At 41.7% G+C, this 22800-nt stretch overlaps 2 protein-coding genes across 4 annotated transcripts in view; one reads left to right on the forward strand and one right to left on the reverse strand.

The window, feature by feature from the left end:
- On the reverse strand, positions 1-18681 carry NMNAT1 (nicotinamide nucleotide adenylyltransferase 1). 2 transcript variants are annotated; one of them, XM_039509278.1, is made up of 5 exons: positions 18538-18681; positions 4627-4800; positions 3075-3258; positions 2211-2356; positions 1-1029 (listed from the first exon to the last, which is right to left on the reverse strand). In XM_039509278.1, exons 2-5 carry the CDS (start codon positions 4742-4744, stop codon positions 617-619), a joined length of 861 nt encoding a protein of 286 aa, XP_039365212.1. In that variant the 5' UTR covers positions 4745-4800; positions 18538-18681; the 3' UTR covers positions 1-616. The 2 variants fall into 2 exon arrangements, with proteins under 2 accessions (XP_039365212.1, XP_039365211.1); XM_039509277.1 differs by lacking the exon at positions 18538-18681 and adding an exon at positions 3650-3733 and having other exon boundaries at positions 4627-4763.
- LZIC (leucine zipper and CTNNBIP1 domain containing) overlaps positions 18676-22800 on the forward strand; it is a 13292-nt gene continuing 9167 nt past the window's right edge. The window contains exons 1-2 of one of the 2 annotated variants that reach the window (XM_039509279.1): positions 18676-18803; positions 20034-20162. In XM_039509279.1, coding sequence (XP_039365213.1) covers positions 20062-20162 — 101 coding nt within the window. In that variant the 5' untranslated portion in view covers positions 18676-18803; positions 20034-20061. Of the gene's footprint in view, positions 18841-20033; positions 20163-22800 lie in introns of both variants that reach the window. The other variant, XM_039509280.1, reaches the window with a different exon arrangement.

The raw sequence follows: 22800 nt of genomic DNA on the forward strand, positions 1-22800 counted from the left end.
TGTGTAGACATACCCTTTTACTGTGAGGTAGACTAGGGCTGTGTCTACACTGCCACTTTCAGTGCTAAAACTTTAGTAATTCAGGGGTGTGAAAAAACACACCCCTGAGCAACAAAAGTTTTAAAGCGACAGTATAGACAGCACTTTATCGCCGGGAGCTGCACTCTGGGCGATAAAGCTACCACCACTCATTTGGGGTGGGGGGGGTTTTAATCGCTGGGAGAGCTCTCCCCTGGTGATAAAGTGTAACTACACTGGCCACATCACAGCGCTGCCATGGCTGTGCTGTAATATGGGAAGTGTAGACATACCCTTGGTGAGGTCAATAGAGCTGACCTTTCCTAGTTTATCTTATGGTAAAACTAAGTGCCTTGTCCTCACTGTGTCTTTACCTCAGGATAGCTCATGCATGTTAGTTAACCTGAGGTAAAACATACTTTTTTAAGACAAGGCCTGTGCTGTAAAAGCTCAATCCCCATACGCACAAAACTCCCATTTAATTCAATGGTACTTACATACGTACAAGGGCTACAGAATCAGACCTGATTTACTAGAAGAGATTAAACATCTTCCCATGTTAAAGCATAGGGTTTTCACAGCATAAAGACAGGCTAGATTACAGTGTCTGTTCCTGCTTACATCCCCTAGCATATTTCTGTAAAGGGGCCAGAATAACTCCAACATTCCTGTCTTCACTTTCTGGACTATACAGGTTGTATTTTTCAATGTAAGCCCGGACTGCATCAGGGACCAGATAACGGACGCTCTGTCCTCTCCTCAGTGCTCTCCGGATCTTGGTGGAAGAGATGTCATTGGTGATCCACTCTTCTACCAGGTGAATGTTATTCTTGTGTTGCCACAGCGTATCAGATTCATAGATAAATTTCTGTGCATTGTTTCCAGCTCTAGTTATGCAGACAAGGCCATGGTTTGCCACAATTTCAGTGATGTCTTCCAGCTTCCACAAGTTGGGGATTCCAAAGGACTCCAGCATGTCAGCTCCACAGAGCAGCTTCAGCTGTGGGACACCTAAAAAAAGGGAATGGACTAAGGTTCAGTTTTAGCCACTGCTATTTGCTGACTCAGCAAGGATTTAACACTTCCTCTCCATATCCTGGGTATACTGAGGTAATGGGATGAAATTAAGAAAAGGAACATTCAGACAGTGTATTAGAAAAAAACATCCTGATAAGATTTATTAGACTATCCACAGAATAGTCTCCAAAGGGAGCAAAAAGCACTAGAAAATATATTCTAAGGGATGAGCCTAACATTGGCCTTGTGATGAAGCAATCCACCCTGAAGATGAGACAGCTCAAGGGGGGGAGCTACAAAAGGGTTAAATACAGAAGGGTATCCTAATTTTATTAAAACCTTACATGACATTCCAAAGGGATTCTCCTTAGGGAAGGAGAAACCAAATACAAAACTGAAGATCTGAGGAAGAGGTCTGTGGACCTCAAAAGCTTGTCTCTTTCACCAAAGGAAGTTTGTTTGGCTTGATAGTTGTATGCCCTTCATGGGTGGCTGGTGTTAGTAGGCTCTGGCCAGGGAAGACTAAGATGGCAAATTATTTTTAAAGGCTCAAAAAACCAAATTGGGGGGAAAAATCCATCATGGAAAGTTGAAAGGGGCTTATTGGCTGAAACCAAAAAGGAGTGGTAAGAAACTGGCAAGCTTGTTAGATCTTAGTTCATGCGAGTGCTCAGGTTAAATAGAGATGAATAATAAAATTACCTCTTTGTAAGAAGTAATAATCAATCTGGATGTTAGCTGGAATTTGTAAATCATGCTACTCCACTTTCATGGGGTTTTAAATTACACCCCACCCCCATTTCTGGATATACAAGGGACTTCTGGCTTATTGTCCTTCCTTTCCTCATTGAATAAAAAGAGCCTCTGATCCACAATTCCTTAACTTCAGCTGTAGTGTGACAAATCTCAGTAAACTAAATGTTTTTTTCCAGTTCAGATTTCTGTTATCCTAAGGATTATTGTAAAACAAGATTACTTCACCCTGATAGTCTACTATTATGAAGGAGACTACTGATTCATGCCATAAAATCTAGATGTTTTATTTTCTTTACATTGTTCAGTAGGGAGGTCAGAACTGAGATCTAATATCAGAAAAATGCTTCCCAATGGCAGATCACCATGGCCTGAAAATAAGTGTGTGTTGCTATGGGATTTCTTTCGCAAACATACTCAACCTTTTGTTTCTGGACTCAGTTGATTCTTTTTAGCAGGAATGTATCTATTTGCTTCCTGTTTTCTCTTTCGGCCTGGCTTTATTAGAGGTACAGCATTTTGCAGACTGTTAGCAGGAGTAGAAGATGCAAGTTTCTGATGATGGTATCTACAAAATAAATAAATTTTTAAAGAGTATTAAAGTTGTGCGATAACCTAGGGAAGAGAACCACCTACTGAATCATATTTCATCACTTCCTCCTGCAGCAGCACCCTGAGTTTTTCATAGAGGTCTCTTGGGAACTGCCCCAATCATGGGCTGTGAGATCTGAGTCCTGTGACTGCCAACAGGCTGGAGCTAGACGCATCAGCAATTCAGTAAGTTTATTTTTTCAATTGGACGGTGTTAGACTGACACAAACTATATGGAGAGGAAAGGTAGACACAGGTGCATCACGGGGGTGAAGGAAGATTGAAAAATAGGCATTCCTTTAAGGTTCTCACACTACTTTTAAAAGCACGGAAGAGCAGCATTGTGCATTAGCAGAGCTCAGTGAGTGAAGCATGGGCCCACTCTACTCTTGGCTCTAGTTACCATTATGAATCCCTCACTTTCTTCAATGCTAAAAAGTCATCAAAAATAAGTAAGTAAATGATATGCCCTTGGAAATTTTAAACTGTTCATAGTCTCAGCATATATACATGGGGGCCTAATCCCCCAACCCTTATTTATGTGAAAAACTCTTGCTCATATGAATAGTCCCTTTGACTTCCAGGACTATTCATGTGATTAAGAGTTGCAGAACTGATCCTTAGCCATTTAAACCATTCCTGTCCTGATCCTACTAAAGGAATATGTGTCTTTTCAGTGTATGGCTATGCAATACCTTAGAACTTTGAGTGTCTCCAGCCACTCATTCTGGCTGCTTTCCCAGTCATCAACTTGCACCCAGTCTGAGCTTTCTGTAGCAAGCTTTGCCATGGTTACTCGGTGATTGGCGCTGATCAAACTTTTCTTCTTATATGCATCACCCACTGGGGAAATGATTCCTTTGATTACGTTGTATTTTCCTGCATGAGAAACACACCCGCGCAAAAACATAAGGAGTGACTGAGCAGATGTCAACTTCACTGTATTGTATATAAAGTACTTCATATGCATGGTCATTATGGTCTTTAAAAGAAGATGAATGCCATTTTCCCACAGAGCCCTGTTAACCAATCTACTGGAACTGGAAAAGTGCTGTGCACTGTGGCCGATGAATGGAGCACAACTATGAAAGAGAATTTGAATCATGCTGCCAAGTGTGGGTGATGCAGACTACAAAAAGCTGGTGTGATAGTCTCAGGGTTTGGGGAGAAGAGGCTGGGACAGACTGACAATATGTCTGTGTCAAACTGTGAACTCCTTTTTGTTTTGTCGACCCCATTTTTTTTCTGGGTCTCTCTTTTGTATTACAACCTTTGTTTTGAAGTGTGACCTTCATGTTGTATTGCAGCCTTCATCGTGGATTGGAGCATCCATTTTGTAGCAGGGGCTTGACACCTAGTGGAATAACTATGTCTGAGAAGCAATGACAGAGCAATCAAGGGCTATCAACATTGAATGACTCTTCCCTAGTAGAATAATAGTTTTTCTATCATTAGGGTCTTTGACTCTGAATGACAGGGGAGAAGCTGTAATCCCAAACTTACCCAGCTGGAACACATAGACAACAGGGAGACAGATTGTTTTAAAAGAGGGTTGCTTTTCTCCACAACGTGCCAGGCCATTGGCACATGTAAAATGACCAGTTAAAAGAAGGCAGCAAAAGATGCATAGTTTAAGGATGCTGATCAAACCTAGGACTCACAGGAGGGATGAGATTAGACTTTGGGTTGGCGGGTGCATTCAGGATGTTGTTGTTTTTCAAAGATCTGTTACTCTTGAAAAGGTTAGAGAGTTAAGTGTCTGTGATTAAGAAATTCCTTTGCGAAGTCTCAGAGTAGCAGCCGTGTTAGTCTGTATCCGCAAAAAGATCAGGAGTACTTGTGGCACCTTAGCGACTAACAAATTTATTTGAGCGAAAGCTTATGCTCAAATAAATTTGTTAGTCTCTAAGGTGCCACAAGTACTCCTGTTCTTTTTGCTAAGTCTGTGTTCCTTGACTACCTCCTACCACATTGACCCTGAAAGTTTTAATTATAAACCAGGGCTACAACAGATATGACCTATTACTGTGCTATATTCCCTGCAACTCTGGAAATTCTTCTTTGTCTTAGGTTAATTATTATCATGCATACACTCATACTCATCTCTACATCTTGTGAATTGGAATCCGAATATAGACACTGTCATAGCAAAACAATCGCAGATACTCACACATATGCACTCACCTAAACACACAACCGCACACATCTCAGAGCTGTATTTTGAGTTAGCTAAGCTATTACTCCTACCTGTTTCATGCAAGTAGTCTTTAGCCAGTTCAAACAGCCTCAGATGCATGTTGGTGATTGGATTGAAAGAACCACAGGCCAGCAGAACGACCTCTGTCTTGTTATCTGGATTCTCCATAGGATTTCCCTGAAGCCACAGGTCCAAATGGAGAACTTCAGAGTCACAGCCACAAACTACAGTAAGGAGAGAGGACAAAAAAGTTGTTTTCTGCTCCTACAGAGAACCTGAATAAAGCAGATCGTTTGATTAGAAATTAACAACCCGTCATGCTAACATCAATGTTTGCTTTAGAATCTCTTACACAGGGTTTCTCAAACAGGGGTCGCCGCTTGTGTAGGGAAAGCCCCTGGCGGGCCAGGCCGGTTTGTTTACCTCCATCCGCAGGTCCGGCCGATCGCAGCTCCCACTGGCCGCGGATCGCTGCTCCGGGCCAATGGGAGCTGCTGGAAGGGGCAGGTAAACACACCAGCCCGGCCCGCCAGGGGCTTTCCCTATACAAGCGGCGACCCCTGTTTGAGAAACCCTGCTCTTACATGATGCTCCACCTTTGAAATTAGGAGGTTAACACCGGATGCAATTCTGCTACCTCCAGAAGGTGTAACAGAGAAAGTGCGACCAGAGAGACTGGCTGGGGCAAAGGTGGCTATCTGGGCCTTAAGTATGGGAAACATACAGTTGGGGCTACTCAGGGCTTCAAAGGATGTAGAAGGAAGAGAGCAGGGGGAGACAACATGAGATTTGTGTGTAATAGACAGCAATGTGACTGCACTAAGGGACAACTCAGAGCTTTAGTAAAGTGTAAAGTGTAAATGGTGAATAATGGTGAATAATAGCAGCACTGCCATCCCAGCGTTCAAAAATCATGAATCAGGCCCCTCAAAAATGATGAGGTTTATTCTTTTGGAATGTTGGTCCTTTTATTTGCATTTGGCTTTCTGAGCCATTAGGGTGCAGTCAATTAATGTTTTCAATACACTTTTCTCCACAACCCGGAAGGCTACATACTTTAAAAAAAAAAAAAAACCCAAAAGCTAAGATTTTCATGCAAGCTCTTGATTCCGGTAGCTGGGGCTTTAATTAAAGTAAACAAACAAATAAATAAAAATCACAACAGAATTGTGAAAGTTGGCAACACTGCAATTTATCCCAAACCTGTAAACTCCTATGTTCCAGACTAAAGACATCAGCAAGTCTAAATTATTGTACCACCACTCTACCAGCTGACAGTTAATGACAGAGGGAGACCCACTAACTTCCTCATTTCCCTCTCAGCATTAGCTTGCATCATAATCACTGTGAAGATAATACATTCTGTGGGGTGGCTAAGGTTAAAAAAAACAGTGATGTATGGTATAATTAAGGTTTAAAGGTCCGTGTTTATTTTTTGGCAGACTTGCTAGTAAATATTAGTTTAATCGAGAAAAAAACAGAAGCACTGGGTGTTTTAAACACATTAATTAAATATTGGCTTCAGTCCACAATCACCAATGTATATTATTTTAGGCTGTAATTCTTTTCTGTCAAAAACTACTACTCTAAATTAGTACTCTCAAGAAACTTAGGAACAGATTCTTCACTCCATTACGCTGGTTTTACACCTATTGAACTTAGATCTGTCCAGGGTGATCCATTCATTAGTGATCTATGAACCACACATCCTGAAAAAAGCTCCTATTGGTAAAAAATGCTGCGCAAGCTGCCATGAATGCATCACTCCAGTGTTCACTTTCCCACTGTCTTCCCAATGAACACAGAAACTGCTTCAGATTGCGTCCTGATTTTCAAAATCCTCCATAGGACTGGTCTAGGTACTGAGAGATCACTTCTCCCTCTGTGACTGTGACTTCCTAGACAGCTATATTCAGGTGAAACAATTAAACTACTGATCAACAGGAAGAGGTTCATGAGTCTCGGAAACAGAACTTTTGTAATTGGACCTCGACTATGATCCTTCTGCAAGAGATTAGAACAAACACATTCAGAACTAAATGCAAAATTCATTTCTTTAGGTTAGATTTCCCCAAAAAGTTATTCACACAGAAAGATACACAACACAGCACACAAACAGACAAACTATAAGCTATTATTCTCTTACACACTGTGAAGGAAGAGAGGGATATTGTTATTTTAAAATATTTGGGAGGCATTCAGATACTACAGTAATGGAGGCCCATGTAAGTATGAAAATACCAAATCACCACGTTTAATACAGAAGGCAGCTCAAACATTTGGACACAAAAATATAGCATCTAACGAACAATCCAATTTACCTGAACGTAGTGACAATGATGTCTATTAGTTGTACCATGAGGAACAAAATCTTTTCTAGTCACCTTTATCAGCTCTTCCTACCGAGACTGAGAGCAGACAAAATTCCTTTGCTGGCAGCTTTGCGATTTAACCACAGGAAAAAGAAGAGCTCCTCTTAGCTCTGAAGGTGAAGTTATCACCAGTTTACTTGTTCTCTTTGCTACTGTTCCATTCAGACTGATCTATCAAAATTCTTTATATTACCATTCAGCTCCCTGCCTCTCATCTTCTATAATTTAAGAAATTTCCCTTTTTAAATTAAAAGAAAACGGAGAGAAAAAAAATCCCTTCCTGGAGCCTCATGAATAGTTCAAAGTATCTAGACTTACTATTTAACAGCAATATCAGAAAGTAAAACAGGATAAGCAAATTGAGTAAATATCCTTTCAAAATGAGGAAAAGAAGCCATAACATTAAGCCTAGTTTGCCACTAAAACGTAAATACGTAATTCAATATTATTCAGGTTTTTTCCTGCAACACTGCTAGTGTTTCCAAATTAAAGGATACATCTTGAAGTTCTTATTCAGCTTTTACTCTACCTTTACTTGTGCAATACTTCTAATGATTTTGTTAATGTTTTCTCTGAATAAAGATTTCAGGATTTTGCCCAACTGAGGAGCCTGTTTTCCCTCAAAACTTTAACGGAAATCCCATGCACACAACAAAAGAATATAAAAACTAAATATGAAAGACAAAGGATCTGCTCTTAGCCACAGTGGTGTAAATTCAGAGTAACGCCATTGGTTTAAAAGGAACTGTTCCCTATTTACCAAGTTTATAACCGTGAGCAGAATCTGACCCTCATAGACTGAGTCTGTTACAGGAACTTCCTCTACTGGAGCTGCTCGATCTTTGAGTGTGGTGAGTGGTTTGAGTACATCTTGAAAAAGCTAGGGGTCCTGAGTGTGCCTCCAACTTGCTAGGTGGCCCTGGGCAAGTCTCTTGGCCAAATTTTTCAAAAGTGGGCTCTGATAGTGTGTGTTCTTGGCTGTCCCCGTGTATTTCCCAGGGCTAGCGTACAGCAGGGCAATCACTTGACCGTGCTAGTGTCAGTGCCATCTCCACAAAAGTGCGAGTCCCTTCCATGCAGTGGTTTGCATCTCCTGTCCGGGAGCATGTGAGCCACTTGCACACACTAGTGTGACCAGGGACAGCTGCCAGTGAGCCTGCCCCAGTGGTTTCTCCACTGTGCTTCCTGGTCCAGTCGCTGGCCATGGCCCTGCTGGTCTCGCTTGTTGTGGCCAACTGGATGGTGGTGAAGGGCTCCCGGTGGTGCATGGTGCACTTTGCAAACTGCAGATAACTCTCCGTGCCTGGGGGCAGACACTGCCTGGCTGGAGTGAGCGGCAGCTGCAGGAGCAGCAGTGTTGGGCTCTCAGGGAGATCAAAGGCGATGGGGGGGCACCATAGCCATGCAATTTGGGAGCTTAGGGGGCAGAGCACAGTGGAGGAAGGGGGAAGCCAGATTTAGGAGTGGCCACCTTTTGCCTCCCCCTCCTAGCTGGAGCAACACACATGAAGCTCTAACTATGACTCACCCCACAAGCCCTGGGGAAGTAAATAAGGTGCCAAGGGCATAGGGGAGGTATCAGGTGCCCACCCATTGCAAAACTGCTACTGCAGATCATGGTTGTATTTTTCCCATTAACTCCTTCAGAGCTGGAATCCTTATAGGGGCCACCTGGCAACAAGCTCCTGTTGCAGGCATGGGCATATGCCGAGCTAAATTAATCTCCACTGTAACTTACTTTACAGGGTCATATTAGGAACGAATTTGGTCCAAGACATCCATAGTATGTATGTGACAGCCACAGCCAGACAAGTGTCATGAGGTGAAGTAAGGCAGGATCCAGGAGCTAGGTTTTTTTAATCAGAGGCTAGCAAATCACTGAGAAGCCACATCTGACTTTCAGATGCGCTGAACACCTAAAGCTCCCCAAGACTCCAGCTGTAGTTGTGGGTGCTCAGCACATTTGAAAAATCAGACATCAAGTGGGTATGTAAGAGATGGTGAACTGGTTGAGAAATGGAGTCCATTGCAAGAGAGTGAGGAAGACACTGTATCAAAGGCCAACTTGGGGAGCAAAATATTGGCCCATCTGGGCTTCATTTAGGTTTAACCCATCCTTGCTTCCATAGATGCCACTGTAGTTAAACAGCTGGAGGACAGCTCTAGTTTCTGTATTGAAATAATCCCTTTCTATCCCATAAACTTTTTAATCTAACCTATGTTTCCCTCTTCCCCTCCTCCCCAGGAGTAGTGGTGCAACCACAGATATGGTTAGGATGTTAGTACAAGTTAAGACTTTTATTTTGTTCTTTTAAGGTGGGCTTTTAAAAGTGTTTTTAACCTTTACTAAAATATTAAGGGCGGGGGGAAGACTGGGGCATTATATTACCCTGCATTAAAAATTAGCTATTCTGCACGAATCCTGACAATTCTCGTTACAATAAAGGGATTCTGTGCTTATGGTGACCTAAGGGAAGTAAGCTCCATTCAGGCTTTTGAAATCCAAGGGCAATGGATAGCAGAAATGAACTGCAGGGCATAACAGAATTTTCTCACTCTTACCAGCCACGTATTACTGGAATTAAAACCTCTCTTAAATGGCACTTCTCCCAGATTCTTGAACATCTGATCAGCCCAGCTATGATTCATTACTGCCGGACTCACGTGGCCTACCACCTGAGCTGAGGAGTGCCCAAACGCCATCACAGTTTAGATTGTAAGCACAGTTTTGTTTTAGGGCTATTTAATAGGGGTGTGTGTATCCACGGCAGAAAACAGGGCAATAGTTTAAAATCTCTTAAGTCCAGTAAAGGAGCAAAAATTATGAAAGCCTGAATTCTTTATCAAAAGGGTGAAGAGTTGTGTACAGGGTAAGTTGAGATATTGTTCATTAGCTTTTAATTATTATTATTTCTGAAAGGTGAATTTAGTGCTTCTGAACTAATAAAACTAATAGCACTGACGATAGCCACACAATGCTCCTCAGTCCCGACTCACAACAACATCCTTGTCTTCTGAGCAGAGACCTATAGCAGTGTGGTACTTTTGTTAATGTATTCAGATCCAGGTAGATTTCTAAAGACTAGGATGAGACCATTAAACTACTTTTACTTATGAACCAAATTAAGATTCTAATCCAGTTCTCCAGAGGTGAAACTTCAATGTTTAAGTCACTGAAACGCTTCGCCTCCATTGCCACTTGAAAGAGCTACTAATGTTTAAAGGCAAACGTTGATTTTTACAAGATATACAGTAGTGCATACCACATATCACAGGGTAGAATGGTGCTCTCAACATATATAATATAAAATACCTGTTTCCAGATACAGTAGCAAATGTAGCATAAACATCAATCGATATTGACTTTCTAGTGGGAAAGGAACAGAAGCTTGTGAAGAGAGGCCTACAAAATATAAAAATGGTCCAAACCAGGTTGGGACTAAAATACTGAAAAGCTTTGAAGGGAATATGCTCATAGGAGAGTACCTGGTAGGGTTAGACATGCTTAGACAAACAGATGATGGAATTAAATTTGCTATTATAACAGCACATTGTCAGGAGACAAAGGCCTTGTCTACATTGAGAGGATCTGGATGAGACAGTGGTAAAAATTCGTGCATCAATATGCCCTTCTGCTTGCACCATTGCTTGCAAAAGTGGAGCTGTATTGGTGCCAGGGCCAGCTCCAGGCACCAGCGCAGCAAGCAGGTGCTTGGGGTGGCACATCCAGCTCTTCGGCGGCGGGTCCCTCAGTTCCTCTCAGAGCGAAGGACCTGCCGCTGAAGTGCCGCCGATCGGGGCTTTTTTTTTTTTTTTGCACCGCTTGGGGTGGCAAAAATGCTGGAGCCAGCCCTGGTTGGTGCTGCATGGCAATGGGAGAACTCCTTAAAATTCCCAGTGCAGTTAAGGCCTTTGTCTCCAGATTAAGGTTTGCTGCTGCAAAATCATGTAAAATACAAATTCAGTTCATCTACAGGCATCATCTAATAGTACCATGTCCCTTCCTATGAACATGGTCCCCTCAAATCTTTTAATTTTGGACTTTCTAAGTTATTCCCAAACTGCTTGGGAATTGTTGGATGCTCAGTATCTTTGAAATGTGGCTACAAGTCCTTTGCCAGCTTTAAATATAGGACCAAGAGTTGAACGCCTCAGGTAACCACGTAACAGAGTTGTGTATTGGTGGAATATTTTACTGTGTAGTAAGTAATGAATAATAATGTGACTCCTGTCATTTTCTTCTCAGTCAGGTTATAGTGTTTGTTTTTGGAATCACTATTCCGCTCCTTCAGCTCTACATCCTACAGAGGTACAAAGAGGCTTAATTAGTAAAACTTGTAGAGGTTATTTTAATGCATGCATGATGAATTCTGAGATTACAGAGGGAGAAATGAAGCAGGTGTCTTACCTAAAGAGCTGATTTGAGTATTCTGAGATGTTCTTGAGAAGAGCGAAATCATAGCCTGTCCCATAGTTTCTGTTCCCTTTTGACAAGGAGACTGGCAGCTGTTTTCACTCCCCTGAAGATCTGACAGCACAAACCTGAAGGACTGAAAACTCCAATAAAGGACGTGGCAGGAAAGGCCTGTTGACGTTTTAACTAGGTGGTACCATTTTTAACTCCTGTTTCTATATCAGCAGCCTGCTCATTTAAAGTAAAGTAGTGATGGCAGGGTGGTCCTGCAGCCTGTATTTTGGAAATCACCAGCAGTCCAGTGTCACCAAAAGTACCTGATAAATATCTCTATGATAGCAGGGTGACAACTGACAATTTAAGTCAGGTATAAATGGTACATGTAACAGGAGGAAGAACATCTTGCTATTTCTTTCAAACACATCTTCTGTTAGGAAACCTCTACTGAAGTTTCTCTGTGTTAGTTGGTGTGACAGAAATCTTTCTATTGAATAAATATAGGTGGATGAGACGATGGATATAATTTGGTACAGTGATCTGTGTATTCAGGAGTATAGGCTCCTTTACTGAAGGAGTCTGTACTGTTGTATTAATTGCCTTGACTACACAGTATGTATGTATTCAAGCCTTCATTCCACTTCTGATTTTATGTTTTCTAAAGCAAAACTATTTTCTACTTCATTTTAATAGGACCCTTTGAGTACATCTACCCTACCCGCCGGATAGTTTTAGATCTATCGGGGAATCGATTTATCGCGTGTAGTGTAGACGTGATAAATCGAGCCCCAATTGCTCTCCCGTCGACTGCTGAACTCCAGCAGTGCGAGAGACGGAAGCAAAGTTGATGGGGGATCCGCGGCCATTGATCCCGCGCCGCGAGGACACGAACTAAGTAATTTTAATTCGATCTAAGATACGTTGACTTCAGCTACGCTATTCTCGTAGCTGAAGTTGCGTATCTTAGATCAATCCCCTCCTAGTGTAGACCAGGCCTTTGGTTTCTAACAGCTCTTAAATGAAGGGACCTGAGTATTTTAACAGACTCCTAGTCTCAGCAGTGCCATAATAAAAATGTTGTTATAGTTACAACTGGTATACTTAGTTGAATAATTTTGTTTCACTATTAACTTTTATAATTAATTGCAGGCTCTCTGCATTTTTCAGTTAGAGGATGGATTGCTGGGCATATAAAATGGAACAGAATAATAAAGAACTAGGAAAATATTAGCCTAATTTTGAAATTAGTGAATTGGATTAAAAATGGTGGAAGCATGTTTTCTGCACCTTCAGACTACTTCTAGTCATAATGTCAAAAAGAAGTATTGCTACTCCTTTCATTTATCAATTGAAAACATGGACAAATTTGCTACAGTGATAACAAGAAGTCTCTCTCATAGTCGCTTTCTTACACAGGCCAAAACTAGCCCAAACTTTATGATCTGTCTCTGATGCTGTCAGTGAGCACTGTGACTTCAGCAGGTACTTTTAATTTTTTTTTAAATGAGAAATTAACCCTTTTCTCCTTCATAGAATCAGGGCCGTCTCTAGGTTTTTTGCTGCCCCAAGCAAAAGAAAAAAAATCTCTGGGAGCGCAACTGCCGAAGCAAAAAACAAACAAACAAAAAATGTGGCCGGAATGCGGCTCCTGAAATTGTGCCGCCCCAAGCATGTGCTTGGTTTGCTGGTGCTTAGAGCCAGCCCTGGATAGAATTAGCTTTACACATTTCCCTGAAATACCCATATCTTTAAATTGTCAGGTAGATACAGTATCTAAATTAATTAAAGGACACTGTCGAGCAGTTAGACCCAACATTTAGATTTTGTTTAAGTGAAACCTAAAAAGAATATGTTCTATTACATTCCTTTAAAATGTAAATGAAATGTTTATTTAGGTATTCTACTGAAGTCCTGGAAACCCAAACAGGGCAGTATGGTGTTAGCATGTAAGAAGAAAAGCTGATTATAATTACAAGTAAAAATGACCAATCTATTTTTGTTGTGGAAGCCTAATTAAGTGAAAATAATTAATCAATAGCACTGATGAAGAGTTATTTAGATTTCTTAAATATTCAGTTTTAATCTAAGGTGTGGTGGGTAAAACAAGTAAATACTTTTCTTTTTGTAAGTGCCAGAAATAATGTCATGTATTTGCACTGCCTCCATTTGGAGTCTGGCTTTTGTGACAAAGTACTTAATAGGGTGGGTGAAATTGAAAGAAACTATGAATGATCATAAATGCAGAGTAAATCCTTTTCTACTAATTTAATTTCTTTTCACTTCTCTTCCCATCCTTCCTTCACCCTAAATATGTCTTAGTGTTCTTTTTTGTGGCAATCTGACTTGCCAGTATGGCTTCTCCTGGACTGATTCTGAACAGACTAAAACTGGAATATGTTATGAGCTAGTCTCCTGTTGTAGTTGTCCGTGTCCTCTATGCAAAGTACTGAATATTCCATCATTGTTCCCACAGCAACATCCCTGCCTGGAAAATTCTCACAAGGCCACTTTTCAGTAGGAAGGGGGTGAAGAAATTAGAAATATACTGATCCTTGTAACAGTCACAGTGAGGTGAATTTCAAAATGAGAGAGATTCATAGCAAAGTCTTTAACTATCAATATATACAAACATCAGGGGGCTCTTGAATGGAAACTGCAGGGCTTTGGTGTTCTTATGAGGTTCACTCTGTGTCAGTACTTTTCAGTACTTTCAAGAGTTTTTACACAGAATTTTTCAAATCCTCTTCCTTATTAGCACAAAACAGTTAGCAGGCAAGGACATGAAGGGTTTGGTGCCACTTTGAGTGCAGTGCTTGCACTGGCATCAGCTGGAAGAGTTGCTATGGAAACAGCTTTGGAACAGGAGAAAGAAGGAGCTGGACTTGCCTTTGTAATGCATAAAGCTCCAATTTCAAAGAAGAAAGTGACTCAGACTGTACCCGAATAGGGTAGATTTCCTGCTCCTAAAAAAGGGGGAAAATAATCAAAAACTTAAGGATGAAAATATAGGGTGCCTTTTTCAGCAATGGGATCAAATGATCTTTTGCATCATGGCAGCTAATTTTACAGTCTAGAAAATCAGGCAGCTATTAAACTGCATCATAAACTTGCCTTCTAAGTCGTGTCTCTTTACAGATTGAGGTATTTATAGGCAAGATCTGATTATTCACACATACTCTCAGTTTCTTAATTCCTGCTGACATCTGCAGTTTAGCAACATTTCCTCAGGAAATCTGTCTTCCAGAGAGCAGAAGGGCTGAAATCTAATACCATTGTGTAATATGCATTTTCTGATACTGTAATTTTTAAAACTAGTGGCACTTTCAGAACTGGGGTCCACTTAGTATGAAGTGACCCTCATCTTTATATTCCAGCAACATTCTGATCTACTTTGTTGAAAAGTGGTGCCTTGTACAAAGGGAAATGAATTAGCTTTTCCTAGCAGAGAACAGTAATGTGGGACTCCAGTAATTCTTACATCCCATCTACTGTCAGATTGTCACATTCAACTGTTCACTCTAAGTTGAAACTATTTCAGAAATTAATGTGTTGTTGAATTATGGACTTCTTATTCCTTAAGCTTTTTAGAGAAATCAACAAAATGGATACAAGTTATTCACTGGTTTAACTCCATTGGCCTCAGGGTTGAATTTGGCCCAAAGGCTTTTTAAAAAGTCATTCTTTTAAAGAGAAGTTAAAAAATGTTAGAAATTCCTGTGCTAACTAATGTAAATTATTTAATTTCAGACAATTTTTAGAGTACCTCACAGTTACTCTCATTCATCACAATTGTCATGTCTTTCCTCTGTGAGGAACTGCTCACTGCCCTGTAATAATCAGGAACAACTCAATTAATTTCAGTGTTCTTTTACAAAAGGATTTATTTGAAGCCTTTACTGTTGCAGATTTCAAAGCCCCTTACTTCTACTACAAATCTGTGGAAATGATATTGCCTAATTTAGATTGGGTAGGCATTCAGGGTGACACTTAAAATGTAACTTGAGATCAATGTGTCTTATGTCTTGGACATTTTTTTCCCTAAAGACTTGTTAAAGGAAGCTAGCTAATACCGATACCTATCTTGTTTACATAAGTAAATCTCAAATGTGTACTGTTTTGTAACTCTCCAGAAAACTTGTGCTGGATGAGGAGCTAACTTTTATAGAATATTGGTTTATGTATTGTAAGAATAATCTTTTGAATCTGTTGCACAAAAAACATTAATCCATTTCTCCTGATGTTTACTTTAACTGTTCATACTAGGGCTGGCTTAAGAAAATTTGGATAAAACTTTATATTGTGTTTTTAGGGACAGTTGATAATTAAAGAAATAAATTGTATGATTCTGTCCCAGAAGATGCTAAACAACATCATCAGTATTTCTCTAGCTGCGATTTAATCTTTTTGACTCCAACATTAAGTGGGCCAGTTCTGTTCAGTAACTAGCAGCTCATGCTTAAAGGAAGACACTGAGATTTTAAAAACTTATTCTATACTATTTCTAAATAGTAAAGAATCAGTGCCTGGCACTTAGATCAGGCAACCAGATATTAAGACTCCTTGATGCTATTGCCAGTTCATACTTGCTTTACAACCTTGGACAATTCACTTAAACTTCCTTTTTGTCAACATAAAGGGCTCTTGTGACCGCTCTGGACAGCAATCTGAACTCAGATGCACTGGCCAGGTAGACAGGAAAAGCTCTGTGAACTTTTGAATTTCATTTCCTGTTTGCCCAGCATGGAGTGCTCATCAGCACAGATGACCATGCAGTCCCAGAATCGAAAAAGAGCTCCAGCATGTATCGTACAGGAGGTACTGGATCTGATTGCTATATGGGGAGACAAATCCGTGCTATCAGAACTCCGTTCCAAAAGACGGAATACCACTGGAAAAAATCTCCAAGGCCATGATGGACAGAGGCCACAACAGGGACTCAACACAGTGCCACATGAAACTTAAGGAGCTGAGACAAGCGTACCAGAAAACCAAAGAATCAAACAGACGCTCCAGGACAGAGCCGCAGACATGCCGCTTCTACGCTGAGCTGCAAGCAATTAGAGGGAGGGCTGCCACCACTACCCCACCTCTGTCTGTGGACTCCGATGATGAGGTACTCCCAGTCGCCATGCCTGAGGATTTTGTGGATGAGGAGGAGGAGGAGGACGACAAGGTTGAGGAGAGCACACAGCACACCATTCTCCCTGACAGCCAGGATCTTTTTCTCACCCTGACTGAAATACCCTCCCAACCCTCCCAAGGAGGTATCCCGGACCACGAAACCATAAAAGGGACCTCTGGTGAGTGTACCTTTGTAAATATAAAACATGGTTTAAAAGCAAGCATTTTTTAATGATTAATTTGCCCTGAGGACTTGGGATGCATTCGTGGCCAGTACAGCTACTGGAAAAGTCTGTTAATGTGTCTGGGGATGGAGTGGAAATCCTCCAGGGACATCTCCATGAAGCTCACCTGGAAGTACTCTAAAAGCCTTTGCAGAAGGTTTCTGGGGAGAGCAGCTTTATTCCGTCCTCCATGGTAGGACACTTTACCATGCCATGCTAGTAGCAAGTAATCTGGTATCATTGCATGACATACATGAACTAGCTTTGCTTGAGCTAGCGTTCTAAAAAATAGCACTGTGGTCATAGCGGCACAGAGAGCAGGTCAGGCTAGCCACCCCAATACAATCTTGCTTGACCCCCCCCCCACTCAGTAGGTACATGCACTGCTAGCCCAAGCTGCTACCCTTGCCACACTATTTTTAGGTGCCAGCTTGAGCATAACTAATGTGTACATCTACTCAAGCTGGGAATCGCACCACCCAACTTCTGAGTAAATGTGCCTGCAATTTCTTTCATGGGAAGAAGATGAGAGAGAAAATAAACTACACATGACAGATGTTAATCACATAATCTAATGCACTACTGGAAGGCACTCAGATGCTACGGTGATGAGGGTTCTACAGGAACCTCTATAGAACAAGAGAGCCTCCTGCTCTGAATGTTCTTAGAAAGGTTAATCATTGTACCAACTCAAGTAATATTTTTCCTTATAATCAAGTTTTGTTAAATTAGGTATTATCATTTAGGACTGTTAGGTACTGAATTAACACTATCAAAATTATTCCACTGTGACCACAAACAATATTTAAACACTCATACCAGTAAACAATAGTTCTTTGTTTTTTATCCACTTTCTCTCATTCACGTCCCCAAAAGCCAAATCCTTGGCATGTACTGATGAAAAAGGTCTTATGCATTTGTATGTAATTAGTTTAACAAAGCTGAGGTGAGTTACACAACATCCAACTATTTTCATGCCCACTACTAAATAAGACACTGATAATCTCTCTCTAATGATATCTGAGAAGGATAAACAAAATGACTTAAATAATATTAGTTCCCATGGAGATTCTTTGTAAATTGACATTGTTAAGGTGGATGTTCAAAAATTCATTGGGGCAAGCAATAAGAATATATATAGAATACACTCTACTTTTACTAAAAAAAACCCTTGTTTTGTTAATACCAACAAGAACTTGTTTTTGTTGCCACTTTCTTTTACCAAGGACTTTGTATTTGGTTTCAGTAGGAGAAACTGACAGAAAATATACTGTACACCTGCATGCTATATAGGTGACATTTTCAATAAGTGCAACCCATACTGGTAAAAGTCCAGGACTGTTGTATAGTGATGCTATGCGTTGTTAAACAGCTACCACCTTCCATCCCAGAGGTGGAGTACTTCATCGTGGGACGAAGTGTTACTGAGAACAGCCAGGCTAATTTAGGGTCCAGTCCCACAAACCTTATTCCTGCATGTAGTCTTTGCTCAGGCAAGCAGTTCCACTGATGGGATTTACATGTGTGAGTAAGGATTGCGGGAGTAACATATAAGCATTTGTAAATGCCTTTGGCAAAACAGGCTGTATTTCACTATCCCGTGGCAGCGCCTGTTTTCATTTTAGTCATACAGAGATAAGGGAAACGGACTGGAAAATTGGCAGCGCGCTGAGAGGGAAGTCCCTTGCCAGCTGCAAGGCCACCCGGGAGGGTTGAGGCCCCTTCTGCAGCCAGATTTCCCCAGGTGGCGCCCTGCTCCCTTCCCCACACAGGGAAACCCAGGCGCGGCCCCTGGGCTCCTCGCCCCACCGAGGCACCCCTCAAGCTGCTTACCCGGCTGACAGGCGCCGCCACAGCTCCGCGGGGAACGGCCGAAGGGCCGGACCCCCTGTGACCCGGGATGCCAGGCGCTGACGGGACCGCCTGGTACAGCGCACAAGGAGTGCTTCGATTGGCTATTCGGCGCGGAAGTGGTTGTAAGTCCGTCGCCTGGAGCTGTCCCCCTTTCCGGAAGTGGGTGTGGTCGGGTCTCCCTGCCGCCCTGGAGGCTGAGGGACGGGTATGGAATGAGGGAGACCCCCCCCCCAGCACATTCTGAGGTGAGGTCGGTCCGCATCTCCTGGGAAAGGGATGCGTGTGAGTAAGGGGCTGGGGGCTTGTGAGCGGTGGTCATCACTTGTCACTCCAAAACAATAGTCAAGATGCAGTTTATCCCTTAACTATGAGTAAGGGGCTGGTGCCTACCCTTGAGTGCTGGGGGTAGGGAGTGCGTCTGTGTGAGGGTTACAAGTAAAAGGCTAGGGTAAACTTGTGGAGATGTGGGGGGGTAGGGCAGCCCAAGGGTGCATAGGGACTAAGGGTGAGTGGTATGAGTGGAGTTTGTGGTGGGAAGTAGATAGGAGAATAGGGACAGTCATAGAGATGGTATTGGCTTTTACTGTGTTTAGTATAGTTGTGGTTATTTGGTGGTGGTTGCCATTTCTTTACTAGTTAGTGAAAAGGGGATGGGTGGGAGCTAAATAAAAATATATTTGCTCACACTCATTTTAAGGGAGTTAGTTTTCTTCTCCCCCCCTAACAGTTAAAGCTCCCCTCTCCTCAACCAAAATACTTCCCTTTCTTCCCCCTCCCCCATGTTGCTTTTAGTATTTAATAACTTTCTAGCTGGTGTCTGGGATATTTTTCATTTTTTTGTTAAGTATATCACAAAGGGCTATTGACTTCAGTTCAGAGTGTTAAGATCTCTGTTTTTGGGCCTAAATTATATTTCAATCAACAAGTTATCCAAGAACTTGTTGTTAGAGAAGTGGAGATTATTTAGAGAAGTGGAGGTTTGATTGGGAACACTACAAGTTTTTAAGGTTGATAGTTGTAATAATGTTGTGTGAAAGCCTCAGGCATTCAAGCCTAGGCTTCCTCTAGTTTATCTAATTCCCAAAAGAATATGTTAAGAAAGCATTCTATTCCATAATGTAGGGACTAAGGATTTTAGTAATTGCTTCTTGGTTTCAGTCATGTTTCCATTTTGATGTGCTGTGGCCTGTTCAACTTCTTCACTCTATTGACCACTTTAAGGGAAAAGTTATTCCATAGAGCACCTATTCCTGCCCAGCCTACCAAATCTGCCACTGCTAGGGTCTCCAAATGTTTTTATTTGGGTATTCTCAGCAAGACACTGCAGATCACAGGTAGTTCATGGATCATCTCTTAAGAAACACTTCTAGGGCACATTGGTCTTTATTGTAGTGTAGAGACCCTGCTTGCCAGGACACCTTTTACATTCAGTTGGTACATATCTGGATATCAGTAAAATGTGCTCTGTCTTATAGGTGTGCACTTTCCATATAAAGATTTAAAATGGCTTCAAGAGGAGCAATAGAGACCAGTAAACTAAAACAGAACTTGGAAGAGCAGTTGGACAGGTTAATGCAGCAGCTGCAAGACCTGGAGGAGTGCAGGTATGAAAAGGCAGGATCTCCCTCTTAAATGTAAATATTTTTCCAGCAACAGCTGGCAGAAGAAAAGGCTGCACCTTTCAGTATTCCTGTCACAGTTTTTTGAGGCTTTGTTTTTAAATCAGCGTAAGGATGCTTGGATTAAGCAGTGGAGGACAAATTCAAATGAACTTTTTCTACTCTTTCCATGTTTAAGAATGGCCCCTACAGGAAAAAACAGAGTTCAGGAAAATGTGTTGCAATTTTCTTGGAGATTTGAAATTCTTAGATGGAGTGTGACATTGTACTACTTTTGTGAACAATGGAATCATCACCTGTTCACAGAATTCAAAATTATTGTGCACTATCTTTTAAAAATATGCTATTCTTGATGTTTGTCCCTATTTTTCATTGTAGTTATTTTGTTTTTGTGTGTGGCTTGAAAAACATAATCAAATGGTTCAGTGATGTCCTTGAGTATTAACTCTTAAGGGATTAATAAAAAACAGAGATGGAAAACACTTTTTTAGCCCACCTCCATGCCACTGCAGAAATGTTCTCTTCAGTGAATTTTCTGATGTCTTTGTCCAACCTAGTTTTAAAAGTTCCTACCAATAGGGCTTTACCACTTGCTTTCAGGAATCATTCCACAAACTAATACAACTCACTGTCATAAGGATCCTTCTGGTAAAATTTTCCTTTTCTTCATTTCATCCCATTGCTCTTAATGTAATATTCCACTCTGTCACCCTAAGCACTTGCCTCCCACCTTCGTGTTTACAACCTTTATATAGCTGTAGATGGCGACCTTGTCTACCCTTCCTTAACTATTGCTTAGTCAACCTACACATAGTATTTGTTCTTTCCTCATCAGTGAATTATCCCAACCTCAGAAGCATTTTTGTCCTCTTCTGAACTCACTCAAATTTGTCAGTGATTTTCTGGTAATGAGGCACCCAGAACTGCATGCAGTATTTTAGATGTGTTCTCAGCAGAACTCTATGGAGTGTGCCTACCCTGCTCCATACTACTGTATTTTTAACAAAGCTTCACAAAATTCTAAGCCTTCTGGTAATCTAGAGGCCGTTTCCACATAGGTTTCCAAGGTCAGAACTTGATCCTGAATTTCCAGCTTGGCAGGAGGTAGAAACCTGCCAAGCCGCTGTACTTTTCACCAGAGGCAGTACAGTAGAATCTCAAAGATATGACCGCCAGAGTTATGGACATGCCAGTCAACTGGACACCCTCTGGAACCTGAAGTAAAGAGGCAACAACCCACACACACTCACTCACTCACTCACTTTACTCCCTTGGGGCTTTAGCCCTGGGACTCAGAGCTTCAGCATGGTGGTGGTGGGATGCAGCTGCAGGGTGAGGGGGGTCAGGGCTTCTGGCTCTCAGGAGCACCGGTGCTCAGGGCTTCTGCTTTGGGGATGTGCTGGGGCTCGGGGCTTCAGCCCTGTGGCTCTGTTCCCGGCTTCAGCCCTATGGGGGGCGCCAGGGCTTTAGCTACAAGGAGAGCACTGATCTCAACCCTAGTGCTCCCCCTGTAGCTAAAGCCCTGAGGTCTGGCGCCCCCCACCCCCAGGCTGAAATCGGGAATGGAACTGTCAGGCTGAAGCCTGGAGACCCAGTGCTCTCCACCCCCAACCCTCTGTGGCTGCAGCCCCTCCCCAGTGGTTGAAGTCCATATTGCCTTTTTCAGAGTTAGACGTTTCAAAGTATTGACATCCTCCATCCTGAGGTGTTCTTAATTCTGAGTTTCTACTGTATGTTTCAAGTTGCTCCTCTAGTCTCAACTTGGGCACCTCAAGAAATGACACTGACTGGCCATAAGCCTTGAGGAAGTGTTCAGCCCTCTTGAGCCCAGAGAGAAGGTTACTGTAACTGAGTATGAGAAGAGGAAGTACGAGTGTAGATAATGGGGCAAACTTTGGGGTCAGGAGTACAACTCTTTTGGGAAAGGAAAATAAATAATTTGTAGTATCATCCTCTGGAGTCCCCAACTAAGATTATGGCCCATTGTGTTAGGTATTGCACATATACATAGTGAGTCCCTTCTCCAAACAGTTTATAATCTAAATAGACAAATGGTGGGAGAAAGGAATGATTATTAAGAAAGTATGATTGTAAACAAGCTACTTCTTTGAGGATGCTATTTCATGTTCATTCTTGAAATAAGCCTCTGGAATGACAGACCTGCAGATATGTTTTAGAAAAGTAGTTCCCATTGGAACTGCACAAACGTTCCCTCATGGTACCAAGATTCAAAGCCTCACTGCCGTCCTTACTATGGCTAACTATGGGTGTGGGAACCTTTACTCCACACATAGGTATTACTTTACTTTTATTTTTAATTTTACCCTATATTGCCTCATCTAGCACAATATTAAGGTTAAAAAATGTTCTTATGGAAAGTGAAGAATTCTTAGTTTCAGCAGTGAAGTATTGAGACTCCTTTGTGAGGAGGCTAGAACTTCCTAGGCCACCCTTGAGAGAGTGAAATGTTGGACAATCATTATTCTCCTATTTCATTGTCTTCTGAGAGCAGTTGTTTCATTAACTACACTGAGTCCTAATGATGATCACAATAGCTTTCATTCTTAATCCAACTAACGGACTAGGAGCTATACAAGAGTCCTGGTACAAGCACACTATTGTA

The sequence above is a fragment of the Mauremys reevesii genome, linkage group 21 (genome assembly GCF_016161935.1).
Source record: "Mauremys reevesii isolate NIE-2019 linkage group 21, ASM1616193v1, whole genome shotgun sequence".
Lineage (NCBI taxonomy): Eukaryota > Metazoa > Chordata > Testudines > Geoemydidae > Mauremys > Mauremys reevesii.

Coding starts and splice junctions, on each gene's coding strand:
- NMNAT1 (XM_039509278.1), bottom strand. CDS start 4,744: ATGGAGAATCCAGATAACAAGACAGAGGTCGTTCTGCTGGCCTGTGGT. Junction 3,259..4,626: donor AGACTACTTGCATGAAACAG/GTAGGAGTAATA, acceptor TTTCTCATGCAG/GAAAATACAACGTAATCAAA. Junction 1,030..2,210: donor ACTGAGTCCAGAAACAAAAG/GTTGAGTATGTT, acceptor CCCTTTTTTTAG/GTGTCCCACAGCTGAAGCTG.